The sequence below is a fragment of the Chelonia mydas genome, chromosome 9, assembly GCF_015237465.2.
Source record: "Chelonia mydas isolate rCheMyd1 chromosome 9, rCheMyd1.pri.v2, whole genome shotgun sequence".
Classification (NCBI taxonomy): domain Eukaryota; kingdom Metazoa; phylum Chordata; order Testudines; family Cheloniidae; genus Chelonia; species Chelonia mydas.
Window position 1 is genome coordinate 82,475,035 of NC_057855.1, and position 16,301 is coordinate 82,491,335.

At 42.3% G+C, this 16,301-nt stretch overlaps 1 protein-coding gene across 3 annotated transcripts in view; it reads right to left on the reverse strand.

Annotated features, from left to right (window-relative positions):
* Positions 1-16,301, reverse strand: part of LOC102943936 (ALG13 UDP-N-acetylglucosaminyltransferase subunit) — a 40,940-nt gene that overhangs the window by 7,528 nt on the left and 17,111 nt on the right. For 2 of the 3 annotated variants that reach the window (XM_043522253.1, XM_037908689.2), the window contains exons 16-21: positions 14,058-14,193; positions 12,642-12,677; positions 12,459-12,514; positions 11,503-11,565; positions 10,595-10,766; positions 8,093-8,218 (exon numbers count right to left, since the gene is read on the reverse strand). In XM_043522253.1, the coding sequence (XP_043378188.1) occupies positions 8,093-8,218; positions 10,595-10,766; positions 11,503-11,565; positions 12,459-12,514; positions 12,642-12,677; positions 14,058-14,193 (589 nt within the window). The remainder of the gene's footprint in view (positions 1-8,092; positions 8,219-10,594; positions 10,767-11,502; positions 11,566-12,458; positions 12,515-12,641; positions 12,678-14,057; positions 14,194-16,301) is intronic. The other variant, XM_043522254.1, reaches the window with a different exon arrangement.

Genomic DNA, 16,301 nt, shown 5'->3' on the forward strand with positions numbered 1-16,301 from the left:
ACAGGACCACCACCACACACAGGTACAGAACGGGAAATGTTTGGTGTGGTCCCTAGATGGTGATACAACATTGTACTTTCCCATTATCCGGTTTATCCGGATTTTTGATTATCCAATCTGGCCCTGGTCCCAATTATATTGGATAAATGTGGTCCTGCTGTAGTCTACTTTACTTCTGTTAAAACAGTACTTTAGACACAAGAGTCCTGCGAAATGACAGAGGAGGTGAGTGTGTTGACCTGGCCAGAAGAAGAGCTCTACGTAAACTTGAAATCTTCTCTCTCACCAACAGAAGTTGGTCCAATAAAAATACACGTTACCTCACCCACATTGTCTCTCTAGGAGCAGAGGTGAAAGTTCCTTATTATGGACTTCCAACATCATGCACACAGAATATGAATGCATACCCATGCACATAGATAGTGGAATACTGTGTTTTTCTTACTTTTATTAGTTTATAAGATTTTATGATAGCTATGTAAACTTCCACAATATCCAGAGAGATGGCATTTTAATCTGTTAAAAACATGGATAAATCATAATGACCAAAGCTGAAGTCCAGAATTTAGCATACATCTGACTACAGTAAAAAGGTATGGAAAGATGTATCCATCATCTGACATTATTGAGAAATACTAGATTACAGATTGGTTAGGTTTGTTGCCAACTATTCACGGATAATTTTTTACCACCACAGATAGAATGTTCCTTCGTTTTAAATCTACAGGAAAATTGCTTCACAAAATGTGGCTCAATGAAACTAAATTTTGCATTCTATGTAATGCAAACAACGAAAAGGTCACTAAAATACTATGTCCTCAAACTGATTTGACTGATAAGCATCTTCTCTGCAAACAAGAGCACTACAGACCTCTCTCCAAGGGCCTGTGGTCCCTCCATTTTCACTATGAAAAGAATGCATAATGCTAGTCTGAAAGCATGTGCGGGAGGGAGTACTTTGCCAGCTGCTCTATCATAAACCAGCAGCAATTCATCTGCAGCCACTCTACACATACAGAAATGCATATGGTTATGGCATGTATGACTAGGCCCTAACACCCAAAACTTAATGCTATCTCTACCCATTATTAATTCCTGCTCTGCAGTTGTTACTCTGAGGCACCAAGATTTGCAGGGCCACCAAGATAAACGTGCTGCTAAAGGAAGCGGGGACCTGCAAGGAGCATGGTGGGCAGGCATTCCACACAGTACCAAGATTTGTGGAGTTGGAATTAGGATTCCCCCAGGTCTTCTAGCTCTATGCAATAAAAAAAAAGCATGCCACCGATCTCTCTACACAGATGCTGACACCCCTACCCTGGAAGGATAGAATGCACCCAGTTTTCTGTACCCTTCCAACTTGCATTTTCCAATTTGCTTCCATCCAAGGGAAGAGATAATGTAGTCCTGGGCAATTATATGGTACACTAAGGAGTAATCCCAAAAGCGAGGATGGTCTTTAAAAAACTGTTCACTAAGAATAATCGAATTTTGAACTCAGAAACATACTTCTCCTCAAAATGTGAAATGGTCTAGGATATTCAAATTTGCAATTCTGGCAGGAATATAGTTTTTCATTCTACAGTGCAGTTTTGGAAATGGGCAGAAGAACCAATAAAACAGAGTCTTTGGCTGATCTCACAGTGACTACTTCAGAGAGTTAGGGAAAGAAATGGGTAACTTTAGTTCCAGATTAGGGGCCTGCATTAAAGTTAACTGAAAATTCCTCCTAGTTTCTCAGCTCCCTACAGCAATACGGCAAAGAAAAAAAGCCGTAGCACTTATCTGAAATAGACAGATGCTTTGTGTGAACGAGAGAATATTACCAGCTCAGATCTGCAGTGTTCTTCTCTGCATGCCAACTTGCATAGCACTCGGTTTATTGTGATTTGCAGCAATCAGGAGGCTATTTCTTTGTGCTACACACACAATCCAGGAAAATAGGCAAAGAGGAAAGGGAGGCAAAGCTCCACATGACTCACTAAAACAGGTAATCTCAAGATATTCACACATTACTGATTATTTTAAGAAAATGTCAACCACTGCTTCTGTTCCCAATCTCTAAAAGTGAATTGAAAAAGTTCTCCACCTCCTACATTTTCAGAAGTATCAGTGGAAATCTGTTTGGGCAGGACCATGGGACTAAAAAAACCTCACTTAATTCTGTACTTCAGGATTTCATTTTATTGATATTTACAGGTTTTTGAGGCTGTTTCGTTTTTTAAAAAGAAAATTAAAACCTAACCATGGAATGGAAAGATGGTTAGTTCCTCCATCCACACTATGGCCACCTCTCATTATTTGCCATTTCAAAACAGACCATAATCTATCCAGTTATCTCTTAGTAAATCTGCATAAATTCTTCCCCACCCATGCAGGCAAGGAGTTTATGCCCTGAGGGCCACCCTAGTGACACTGCTTTGGCTGTGACAATGTTAACCATAATGCTGCTGAAGCATTAAAGTATGCTGGAAGAGCAACATAAATGCTTTCTCTATAGTATCTAGCAGCAGACTCATTTACATTTGGGGTAAATTAAACAATCTAATTTTACTTTTCAATTATGATGCAAATCTATGCAAAGTAAGCATCAATTCTAAAGAGCTGAATGGAGCAGCCGTTACATAGTGAAGATAACAGAACACAAGTTACTAGAGAATGAAATGACAGGCGAATACAGAAGATAGAGAAGTCTGTGGAACACTGGAACAGCAGCAAATGCAGGAAGGAGCCAGTTTTTGTTTACAATGCTTTTTTAAATTTATAGAAACCAGAATAATCTTCAGTAAAATATAGCACAATGTGACACCTGCCAAACAGAGCAGCAGTGAGGCTAGTGAGATTCATATATAAATACAAGATAGTAACAGCCACCAAGAATTTAGTGTCACCTTACAAGACCTCAAGAAAGAGTTTTCTGGATAAGAATTTTACTAGTGCAGTCTCTGAGAGGCTCTGATCTGTCTGGAATGCTAATGCAGGGAGGGAGAAACGGTCTCAAACACAGGACTCAAAAAATAATCAGATATTGACAACTTCAATAAATATAAGTGAGCATGCAGGAAGAGGGTGCACATGCAAGCCTCCTAAATTAACTCGGGGGTGGAGTGGGGGAGGGGGCGCGAAGGGAGGGAGAGGGGAATCCAGAAGAGATTCTGAAAGTTCGAAGAGATGTGGATGTATGAAACAGCAAAACACATGGGCCTGGCTTGGACCTCTCTCTGACTCTTGCAGTGACTACCAAACCACACCAAGATGAACACTCCTCACATGCATGTCTGTTCAGACAAGCTTTAAGCAAAAATAAATAGAGCAAAACCAAATTTTTTTTCCTGTTTTGTCCTTTAATAGTGCTAGATGGAATCCTGCTGATGAGACTGAATGAGGTGTACAAATTCCACACTTTATTTTACATGTCAGCAACTGCGGGGTTGGCAGAGTAAAGGTGTGTGTGTTAGCAGGACGTAGTGGGGTCCTGCTAAAAGAGGGAAGAGTTCAGGTTACAAGAGCCACCTTAACTGCACATTTCCTGGTTTTCAGACATTTGAGGTTTGCTCAATTTAATGTTCTGCAAAGGGATGACACACCAACGTTAACTCTTTATGAACATCTTTTTTGTCACTGAATTTCCTGTTTTGTTTTTTAAAACAGGAAAAAATAGATACATTATAGGCAGTAGTTAGTAGTCATTTAGGCAGAGTGTACATGCCCCACAATTTGCATACCAAGCCAAAGCAGCCTGTAGTCAGCAAGCCCCACTTCAAGGGGTACTCTTCACTCCCATGCAAAGCTTCTGCATCCTCGCGATCCAGGAACCACCCAGAATTCACAAGCTGGCAATCTTGGCAGCGCATGCATTTCTTTTCCCTCAGCAGCCAAAGTACAACTGCAGTCAGTTCCAAACTTCTGCACGACACGTCTTTGTAAACACCACATTTGTCTGCCCCAGAAAAAAATTAGCCACCTCTCCATATACCCTTGCGGCTAGTAAAATACAGACGTTCTCAAATAACCAAAGAGCTGCCTATCACCTAGGCACATTGCCCGCTGCAGCCCCTTTCCCTCGTCCTATTCCCCACCGCTGCCACACAAAGTCCTCTGTCTCTAGCTCTTTCGTTCCCAATAATAAGAACTTTGGTTAGACCAGCAGCTGACTATTTTGCTGAATTCATAGTAAACCTCCTCATAAAGTAAAAACAAAATTATAATATAACAGACAACCTGTAGCAAGCAATGAAGATTTAGTAACTCATGTTGCACAGCTGTAGAAAGGTTCTGACTAGAAACATCAGTGACAGGGTGCTCAGCAAGGGCAGTGGCATCTGCATATTCCCCTCAAACTACCCAGGCAAGCATGAAGTGGCTGCATAGAAACCCTCTTACAGTTTATTTCCTGATTGGTGCATACGCACTACAATCCTTCCAAGCTGCACATTTACGTAGGTGAAGTGAACATGTTCTTAAATGCTGTTCACAGTTTGGGCCTCCCAAAGACTCAGTGGCTGCCATGCACTATCCTGGGTAAAAACTGATGGATTGAGACCATTTTGATCCACATCACATCAACAGTTTGATCTCAAACTCCACACACAAAAAAACTCCCAAAAAGCACAACCCACCTAGAAACTTTCAAAACTGGCTATTTCACAGTTCACAGGAAGAATTCACATGTCAAATTTCCACCCTGCTCCCCAAAATCCTTTGATGTTCCCCTTAAACTCAAGTTGCCACCCACAACTCACAAACTGTAGCAACCTCCAGTCACTCAGTTCAGAACTCCCTTTGTCTTTGGTGGGGGCTTGTGATTAACTTTTCCTTAGTTAACTGAAGGGTGAGTTCAGCAGCCATCAGGAAGTCTGATTCAGTCAGTCAGTCGTATCACTCAGTTTAACAGTGCAAAGCAGCAGAAGAAATCAGTTTTTTAGGGGAGAGGGGCTGCTCTTTGGAAATGCCCAGGTTCAATGACCCCAAATTTGGATCACTAATGCTACCCCCATGCAGGCACACCAAATTTCAAAGCAATCCAGTTATCCATTCAAATTTTAGGATACTTACAAGAGTTGAGCTTTAAAGCATATAAAATGGTGGTGAGAATGGAAACCCTCCAGCCATTTTTCTCTATTGGTTCATGCATAATGTAAAGAAAAAAAAAAAGAAAGATGATGTTTGCTTAAATACTGCTTTCAATTTGGGTCATCCAAAGATATAGCGGGTGCCATACACTGTATTGGGTAAAATTTGAAAGGTTGAGACCATTTTGACTAATGTGACATCAATAGTTTGATCTCCAGCCCTGTGCAAAAATAAATAATAAAAAACACCCCACGTAGAAACTTTAAAAGGACTGTTTTGGGAAGATGTCTCTCTGGAACCCCTGCTTCAAATTTGGGTCCCCAACGCTGCCCTGCACCCTTCAGAGGCATACCAAATTCAAGTGAATCCAACTAAGCACGTCCACTTTGGAGAACTTAGAAAGCTTGACCTATAAACAGAAGTTGTGACACAACTTAAAGGCACTGCCGGGCCAATAGAATGTGTGTGTCACCCCCTGTTCACAGACCCATGGATGCCTTAATGAAAGCTCCATAGCCATTATAAACTAAGGTAACATGCCCACATACCACAATACTTAATATTAAACACTACATAGGACTCATTTCTAGTTCTCTCCCCTAAAATCCATACTAGACACTAGATTTAAAAAAAGTCTGGACCTTTCCCTAAAAGAAGCTCAAAGAATTCTGTGGAGCGGTTTAATTGGGAGAGAAATACAGAACTGCTGGCCCTCTATGGAAAAGGTCTTCAGCTCACACCTGCTTCAGATTCTCTTCCGTACACTTAACACTTGATTCTGCAAGGTGCTGAAAACCCTTAACCCTCAATTCCTTTTCTCTTCAACGGGAGTTAAAGGACACAACAAACATGGGCTTGATTCTGCAATGTACCACCCTAGTCAAAGGTGCTGAAAAAGGACAAAGCAAACAAGAAGTTGAAATTCAAGACTGTAAGAAGGGAAAACAGGACCTCAGAGGGCACTTGTCCAAGAGGCAGCCACTCCAGATTGCAGAACATGGACGCTGCAAAACGTGGCAGCATGACTGCTCAACATTTGGCAAACTCCTGCAAAGGACAGCTCAGAAAAAAAGTATATTATATGGTCAAGTGGCCTGAAGTTCCCAGTGCACTAGCATGGGGCCTTAATGCAAGAACCAGGAGAACATTATCTTAACAGCTCTCTCAAGATGAAAGAGCCACTCTTGACAACTGCCTAAAGTGGACTCCTCCCCCTAGGTCTGTTTCACTGTCAAAAGTTTGGGACAACCTAAAAAATTAAGTTGCTTCCCTACATAGCAATATGTTGAGATAAATAATATGAAAGCCATGTTTACCGCCAGTTCACCTTCAGCTCGCAGGTCTTCACAGAGGGCAGTCTCTCTAGTAGAGAATAAAAAGTGACAGAATTTCTGATGTAAAGTACTCAAATGTCTTTGAAATTCAGGGACAGCTGGAAGAGGCTGCAGACACAAGAAGTTGCGTGACCTGAACACATTAAATTGTTCAATACAGTGCAAAGAAAGATCTGGGAGCAGCACCATGGCTTTCCCTACCAGAAAGGGAAGTAGTAAGTTTCAGATATTAAAAGACATCAGTATAATCAGGGACAGGCGCATGAACATGCTGTATACTGGGAAGTGAAAACACTTTACTTCAGTTGATAAAGCCATAGGATGAAATCTGGGCTCCACTAAAGACAATGACAAAATTCTCATTGATGAGGCCAGGACTTCCCCTATATTGTACTTTACCGTCACAAATACTATGGCAAGAACAATTAATTTATTCTTCACTAGCTTCTTACGTGAAACAAAAAAATCATAACAGAAAGTGACTCACAGCTGAAACAATTCTGGGCTTCCCATTATTTCTCCACAAGTTAATTACTTTGCGGAATATTCCATAATACACTCTTGAGACCTCTGCACAAGCTTCTTCCCAAATTGTGAAATTAAGCATATCCCAACCCCATAACCAACCTTAATATTCCCTTCTCCTCTGCATCATCTGTACAGAGCGATGTTTCCTCACTACAAGTATACTGTATTAAGCTTGTTGTAGGACAGTGGTCACCAACCAGTCGATCGCAATCAACTGGTCAATCCTGGAGACTCTCCCCGTTGATTACGATCTCTGGCAGCACAGAAGGGCTGCCACTAAGGCCTGACCGGCCCCATGCTGCTCCTGGAAGTGGCCAGCATGCCCCTGCGGCCCTGGGGGTGGGGGGGAGGGAAGAAGGAGAGAGGATGGGGTGTCCGTGCACTGCTCTTGCCTGCAAACACCGCCCCCGCAGCTGGGAACATGGATGGGGAACTGTGGCCAATGGGAGCAGTGGCGGGGGGGGGTGTGCCTACATAGAGGGACAGTGCCCAGAGCCATGTCTCCCCACCCCCCCCCGGGTTCATTGGGGCACGTTGGCCCCTTCTGGGAGAGGCATGGGGCCAGGGCAGGCAGGGAGCAAGCAAGCCTTACTTAGCCCCACTGCGTCGCCCAAGGCAAGTAGTGCCTAGTGGGAGCCCAAACCGCACCCCCAGCCCCCTCCTGAAGCCAGAACCCATACCCCCTCCTCCACCCTGAGCCCCCTTTCCAAGCCAGCACCCCTTAACCCCTCCTGCACCCCAACACTCTACCACAGCCCGCAGCCCCCTCTGCACCCAAACACCCTCCCAAAGCTTACACCCCTCACCCTCTCCTGCACCACAACCCCTGCCCCAGGCCCAGCCCAGAGCCCCCTCCCACACTCCAAACCCCTCTGCCCCAGCCCAGAGCCTGCACCCCCTCTCAAACCCCAATCTCCTGCCTCAGCCCAGTGAAAGTGAGTTAGGATAGAGGCGGGCGAGTGATGGGGGGAGGGGGAAATGGAGTGAGCAGGTTGGGGCTCGGGGAAGGGACGGGGTAGATCCTGGGTTGCACTTAAATTCAAAAACTGATCTTGTGTATAAACAGGTTGGAGACCACTGCTGTAGGATAGACAATCAGGAGCGCGCCAGCTGATGCAAGGGAAAGAGCACAGTGTTAGAGAATACATCCCTCTTACCTCGAGGTAGATCACTGCCGCTGGGATCGCAGGAGTAAGGCGGAGGAATGCTGCCACTATCTCCCACCTCGCTGACAGGGGGAGGGGGAGCTGGATGATATGGGTACGGCATTGACGGAATCACTACTATGTTAAAAAAAAATTTCAAAGTCTCAAGTCAGATTTTCAATGGTTTTAAAACAAGCGAACTACTAGCCAGTGCAGTTAGTATGAACTGCTATCATGCTCTCTAAATGTATAGTTATCACCTTCTGTTTTAAGGATTTAGCATTCCTTCTGGACAAATTAAAAAAAAATCCCACTTTTTGTCTTATGGTTTACGTAGTTAAATTCACTTGGGTTTGAAACGTAATACCTACTCTCATTACAGTCAAGACGAGAGACATGACTAACTCAAACAACTTAATAAAAGAAATCTCTGCAGTTTATTTTGTGCATTTGAAGGCTTCCTAATGGAAGTTTGGTGCCTAAATACCTTCAGAGGATGTGAGCTTTCGTGTATAGTCAGCTTCACTTCTTCCCCTGCATAGGCAGTCAGTTTCCCCACAGCCACAAGGGATGGAATAAGCAGCAGTTTTTTAAAAAGTTAGGGAAGTGTGATTATGAAACCCAAAAAAATGACTGCAAGGTTCAGGGTAGGGTAGTAGTTGAAGCTACTGTATAAACTTTTTTAAGCTGACTAGATTCCAACTGGCCTGTGCCCCTTTAAATAAAAAGTTTATTTGTTTGCATAAGTTTGTGTGTAACACCACCACCAAACCCACATAGTACAATGTTAATCATAACTGCAAGCATGCAGTGATCACATAAGGTAACTTGAAAAGGAGTACTTGTGGCACCTTAGAGACTAACCAATTTGAGCATGAGCTTTCGTGAGCTACAGCTCACTTCGTAGCTCACGAAAGCTCATGCTCAAAAAAATTGGTTAGTCTCTAAGGTGCCACAAGCACTCCTTTTCTTTTTGCGAATACAGACTAACACGGCTGTTACTCTGAAACCTGTCATAAAGTAACTTAACCATAATATTATTAACAAAAAATAAAAACCACACACACAAAAAAAAAAACTGAATTGAGATGGTTGTTATGGGAGAGGGGAAAAGGAACGAGACTAGAGCAAAAGAAAGAATCCATGGAAGGTGAATGAAAATAGAGAGTACAGAAATTGAGAGCATGGAAGAACTCTCATAAGATGACATTGGAAAGATTCTGATTTTCATCTGCTTTCTAAGATAAAAATAGAGTGAATACAATTAATGTACTCTATATAAAATAATGGTCTAGAGAAGGTAGCTAAGGAACTTCTGTTGTCCTTGTCTTATAACTTAAGGGGGGGGGGGAGGGGAAGGGACAAAAGGTAAAGGTGACTAATTTAAAACTGATAAAAAGGAAATATTTTGTCACACTTTGTATAGGTAGGCTGTGGAACTCATTGCCACCGAAAGTCACTGAGGCAAAGTAGTAAGGTTCAAAGAGGGATTAGACATTTATATGGATATCAAAATATCCAGAATTATGACAATAAAAGCTTTGGACGGGCTATTGTTATGTTGGAAGTTGCTGATGGCTGCCATCAAACAGGTGTTTGGTCTACAAGGCAATCAGAGACCATGTTAATGCTGATGGGTATGCCAGCCAGCCTTCATTCAGGCTAAATGGAAAAAGCAATTAAGCTCTTTTATGGAGTTAGGTAGCCAGAGACAATGGAAGCCACTACACGAGATACAAGTTCAATGAGCAGCTAACCCATGTGGGCTGAGGGATTTCCCCAGGGATTGATTTCAAGTAGTGACTGAGGTATTAAACTGGTTGCAGCTGTGCGTACTAGAGGCAAAAAAATGAGGAAGTGAGCAGGAATCCAGACATGCAGTTGTGGGGAGCAGAGACAGAGCTGCTTGGCTGGAAAGGCAGGTTTGGAAATTGTGAGCAAAGTGTCAGCTTTGTTCCTACTGTGTTCAGGAAAACAGGACATTGCGATCATTCTTTGTAAATAGAGATTGCACCAAAGAAATACCTGATCCACATCACCAATTTCAACTCCTTAGAGCAGTAACCCAGCAAGGCCTTGCATATTGGCTAGACACTTTTGCTAAGAGGCAACAATATTAAACTTCGTGCTTCAGGGCTTAAGCCAATCTCTAATAGAGACAAGGATGGGACCGGACGCTGCGGGCAGATTAACCCACTGCACCTACACCTTCCCATGAAGCATCTGGAACCAGCTACTGTCCAAGACAGGATACCAGACTAGATGGGTGCAGTTCCTGTGCAAGTTAGGGAGCCATCTATGTTTGTTTCTGCTGAAGGGGGACTCCAAGAAGATGTAAACCTGGCTTGTCAGTGTATGAGGAAAGTCAGCAGTGGGGGTAATAAAGATTCAGAGAGAAGGGAACCACATTCTATGGAAATACCTTTAAGAACTCAGTGTGTATTCTGGGTGGTGAGAAGTGAGAACAAACAGGAGTAGAACCTGAAGTTTACAGTTTTGTATCCAACACTCTACCTGGCCTTCCAGCAGAAGAAGGGGACACCAGGATGGGTTGCACTGCAGTCTGTGGGGGAATGGAGGTGGTAACGTTGGCTTGAGTGGCTGCTGCCGTGCTGGAGGAAAAGACTGTTGCTGGAGCATTATTAACACAAGAGGAGGTTGAGATCACGGCAGAATTCACCATCACCTGCAAAAGAGCCAGGAGAGTCTTCAATACACTGCCAACTTTGATTTTAAAAAACCCACACATGTTTTTGAAATACTACCTGGGTCTGGTAGTTTTCATATATGTTTAGGCTGAGATACTCAGAGGAGCATAAAGGAGTTAGGGATCCAATTCCAGCCTAAAATACTACAGAAAATATGGAATAGTGAACATCTGCTCTCAAGAACCCCTCCTCCCCCAAATATTTATATTGTCCTAGGATTCTACATCATAAAATGCTAAGCAAAAAACTCCACCATCTCTATGAGGGCTTACAATATTAAATGAACAAGTGCAATACACCCATTACACAGGTATGCTATACTGAGAATTTTTATATACACACACAGAATTTACTCAATTGCTACATGATCACCAATCTCACTTCACTTTGTGTTTAAATCAAGTTCAAAGCTACAGTACTGTGTGATTTTTTTTTAAAAAGTATTCCAACAGTGAGTGTGTGTGTTGGGGTGGGGAATGATATGTAAGTTTAATGCAGTTAAGGCCAAATCCTGCTTCCTCGCTGACTCAAGTAGGACTATCAAAGTCAACGGGACTACTCACATCATAAAACAAGTAGGATTTAGCCCCAACCCTGTAGGCACAGGTAGGCAGACCACCTCTTTATAGCAGAAGAGTTCATTTTTGTTTTTCTTCATTAATTTTTCAACTTTCCTTTGTCACATGTGACTTAATGGTCCATGATTTAGATTACCTTCTGAGAATAGTTGTATGAAGCAACTCCATCTTGAGGTGAGACAGAACCTGTCCCTCCATCCTGAAGAGATTTCAAAGCAAAACAGTGTGTTTAAAACGTAGAGAAGCCACAAGGCTATAAGACTGTGGGGAAAAGGAGGGAGGGGGATGGGGGATGCCAGAAACCCAAAAGTCTTCTAGTTATTCTTTAATTTTCTAATATATATACTCAAAGATCCTGCACTTTGCTTAAAAACCCCCTAAATTAAACTAAACTAGAGTTAGGCCAGTTCACAACTGCACTCTGCACTGCCAGGTGCAGAGTAGCCTTCTATACCTGCACTTGATTACCTGATCTCTGGACCAGCAAGCTGTAGGGGTGTGGGACAGAGAAGAGAAAACACCTTGTTTCACTAAACAGTAGCCTCTCCAAGCCCATTAACAAACTGGCTGATTTTAAAGGCAAGGTCTGGTCCAGTCCTGTCTCTGAAGGCTAGCATACACTGTTGTGGGACTTGAAGAGTAGCATATAAAACAGAAGTAGGAGGGGGAAGAATCATGGCTTTACAAAGAACATAGATGATTTTCCACCTCCCTTCTCCCCACAAAAGTGTGAGGACAGACATGGAGCAGAACTCTTACAAATAAAATTCAGACTGTAAAAGCCACCACCAGGATGTGTATATACTTGATAAGCACTGTGCACAGATTTAAAGACCAACCCTATAATGATACTGTAATGAGGTCACATTTCAGTAGGATCCCTTCAGAGACAAGCATTCACTATCTAGCTGGAAAGGGGGTGGGGGTGGGGGAGGGGAAGTGGGAGAAATGCAAAATATAAATGGAACTATTATTCCTTCCTCCTAAAAACCACCCTTGAGCATCTACACTAAGCTTGCTTCCAGGGCCAATTTCTTTGAAGGATGTTATGTGTTTCTAGGAAGCCTAATCCAAACAGTGACTAAAGCTTACCAAGTTTGCTGTAGTCTCTGCTGAACTAAATACTGTTGGAGTTTCACAGTCTGGATCTGGAGGGCATGGGCAAAATTAATTGAAACAGGAGCATTAAATCTAATCCTTCAAAAACTTGTGCGAGATCAAACTATTGTTTTACATTCACTGTGAGTAATATGGAAGAGGCCAATTCTTACTGACCTGAAGGGGTGTACATATATTCTTCATGAAATTCCCCTAGGAAAGAGGAAACAGATAGCTTCATTTCAGAAAGAAGTTAAACACAGAAAAGATCAGAATTACATTTCAGTCACCAACAAAGGTGAATTGAGCCGTCTTAAGAAAAAGGATTACTAGAATGGGATACACCAACATTGCACCATTTCCGCTTTTCCTACAAACATCTATCATTACGTGGTCAGCTCTTTCACAGCTCAAGTGACATTAACAAAGTAGTCCAAAGGCAAAAAACACATCATTTATAGTCCCTGAAAACCCAAATTTGAGTCTAGATGTGCAGAATGAAGTGTAGCTAGATGCATCTAAGAATTTGGCCCTAGTTTACATTTATTTGAAAAGTAGTGCTAAATTTATAACTTGACTTAATACACCTCTGTGTAACAGGAGTTAAGGTTAAGATAGTTAAGTAAAGAACACATGGAGAAAAAAGCCACAAGTGTTTCAAGTATGTACAGGACTGTTCCCACCCCCCCAAAAGGAGTTACATTTCCATAATCATTTTAAATGCAAAATCCTTTACACAATCTGTAACACTACATTTCTACCCTCCTCTAGTCACTATTTATAAAGTGTTTTACGTATAAATAGATCTACAATGAAATTATCTGAAAAATGCACCTTTTACTCCTTATACACTATAATTAATAGGCAATGCATTTGAAAGAGGATTAAGGCATAGGGAAATGAGAAAAGAACTATACTGGTACGCTCTCCAATACTGCTCATTTTTAGTCAAGAGATATTAAACTGAGTGCCCTTCCTGGCTTCCGTGAGAGATGAAAAAAAGAGCCATTGGCACTTTTAGAAAGATTACTAAGGTGTCTTGACAATGCTCCTTTTTGTCAAAAAGGCAGATGCTAATACCCAAGGGTACTACTAAAAGCATACACTTTGATTTAGTTTGTAGAACATTAGTAACTAAGTTTATTACTTTGTGAGGAAAGTCAGAAGAAGACAATACTAGTTTATTCCATTCCACCAAAGGCCATAGTAACTGTCACCAAATAGAATCTATGTTGTATGTTTCAAGCAATGAGTTGTCTTGCTACAAACCCACAGAGTCACATCAGCACTAGTCTGGCAAACTATTAAATGAAATGGATTAACACGTTTGCCATGCAATAAAAGCTGAGGTGTTGCACATGTGCATGCTTCTAACTACTTGAAACAGATGTCTGCCCTAAAGCTGGGCTTCCCAAGAGAAAAATGGAAGGCATCTCTGTACCTAGTGAAGAACACTGTAAGGCAATGTGGCTCAGCAGCAGAGCGAAAGGGATCTGCTTTTGTAGCCTGTACACACATTGCACGGGAATACACAAAAATGGAGATTCTGGATTAATCCAAACACAAGTGTGTGTTTGATTATTTAGAACTTACCATTATCACTCGGTTCATCGACTTCCTCCTCTGAGGAATTCAGAGTCTGTTTGCTGGGTGGAATGGGGCTTGGGCCTCTTCTAGCTACCCAGAATCCTGCAGGGGCAGGGACTATTGGGGCAGGACTACCCTGACTCTAGGAAACAAGATAAAATGTGTTTTATTAGAACAAAGTGAACTCGCCAGGGGTTCTCACCACCCTGAAACCAGGATTTGGCAAAACAATTTTGCTGTAAAACACTACTTATTACACATACAATGATCTCACTGGTACCTTGTGCTCCCTCCATGTTGTATCCACCAGGTGTCTCCCCTAATATACATAGACCAATTTTTCCCTCTGTGCGTATACACCTAGTATCATGGTCCTGATCCCTAATTGTGGTCTCCAGGCTGGACCATAATACAAATTGTTTCACTCATCTCAGAGCTACATTAGATGAACATAAGCTGGAATAGCAGAGTTTAAATTCATGTGAACCTCAACTCAGTGTTATACACTAGTTTCAGCTGAGTTTGTGTGTCACTTGCCATTGATGAGATCTGAGATATCCCACCCTGAAATCTTCCTGGTGGTTATAGAACCTGCTCCCTCTTTTCCCAACTGAACTGTAGCAGGACCCAAAGCCAATGCTGCCTTCATAGCGAGTCATTCACTTCGTGACTCGGAGCTCACAAATGTAATGACATCCTGTTCCATACCGCCCGGTTAGTGATGAGAGGAATGATGGTCTAGTGCCCTAACCACTGACAGGGTCTCAGAACAAGAGGCCTGGAACCGGGCCACACTGCTCACAGAAAAAGTTTTGTAAATCTGGAATTCAGCAAACTAAACTAACCCTGCCTTGGGCAGAAGCAGTTCTTCATTACACTAAATCTGCAAACAGTGCTACTGCATAGTAAACAAGAGAGTCAGAAGTTTTCCGATGGCAATTAGGCTTTAGCTTCTTGTGGCAGATATGGAGCTGCAATGTAATAATTTTATAGAATACTGTATGTGACATGGTCAGTGAAGTAAAGTTACCACATATAGGGTAATTAGACTTTCATGTATGAATGTACTACCAAAACTCAATAGGGGACGGTTGGGGAAAAAAAAAAAAAAAAAAAAAAAAAAAAAAAAAAGCAGAAAAGCAACACCATGGCTCTAGATAAAACAACCTTCCAAACACACACTTGCCTTCCAAACACACACTTGGGGAGCAATTCCAAGACAACAGCATACTTCCTGGTTCCAGCCCAAGTGTACCACTATTTTCCCAAGGTTTGGAGCCTAGAGATCCAAGGGACAGTAAGTGACTAAAAGGACTCTGGAGGGGGAGTTGTGAGTGTGGCGTTTCTGGTGAGAGAAACGGGTCTGGTGGGAATGTCTGAAGTTAGGGCCTTCCTCTTCCTCTCTGTCCAAAGAAGAGTATGTCTCTCTGATCTCTAAGCTCCCTGCCTTAGCAGACAGCTGTGTAACTTTGGGCTGGGGAATGAGGCCTGGTATACCACTAGAAAATTAAGTTGGCTTAACTGCTTCATTCCGGGGTATGAAAAATCCACACCCTCTGAACAGCATAGTTAAGATGATTTACCCCCACCGTAAACAGCACTATGTCAATGGAAGAATTCTTCCATTGACTAAGCTACCACCTCTCGGGGAGACAGACTACCTACACTGACAGTTGGTGTAGGTAGCGTCTACATTGAAGTGCTGCAGCACTGCCATTAAGTACTGCAAGTGAAGAAAGAAAAAAAAAAAAAATACAAAATAGCTGCCTGAACATGAGAAATAATCCAATGGCAGCTAAAGGCAAACATACGGGGGGTGGGGGGGGGGTGGGAATGGGGTGCACACATTCCTGCTGAACGCTACTGATTCTGAATCTGAAAAGGAAGTTGCAAAATAGCGCGTCTAAGTTGCTAAAGAATGTTTTCTTCCAAGAATGCTAAGCAAAGGTCATAGGTTAAGCCCTGAACAGAAGAAGGGACTACAGTATGGCTGCTGAAACATAATCAGTGTTTAAATGCCAGAAGAGAAGGAAAAAAGGAAGATACCTATTTATATACCAAATCTATTTTTCTGAAATTCATTATATCAAAATGGCAGTGACAAAAAAATTCCGGAAGACAGGACGGCTGAATTCACAATGGTCAGCGTTTAAGCAGTTTTATGCCTGAACTCCAGTCCAGACAGCTAAATATTGACTGACCATTTTTAGCACACTCAGGGTGGTTTAGTCTAAACCTACAACAGGATTT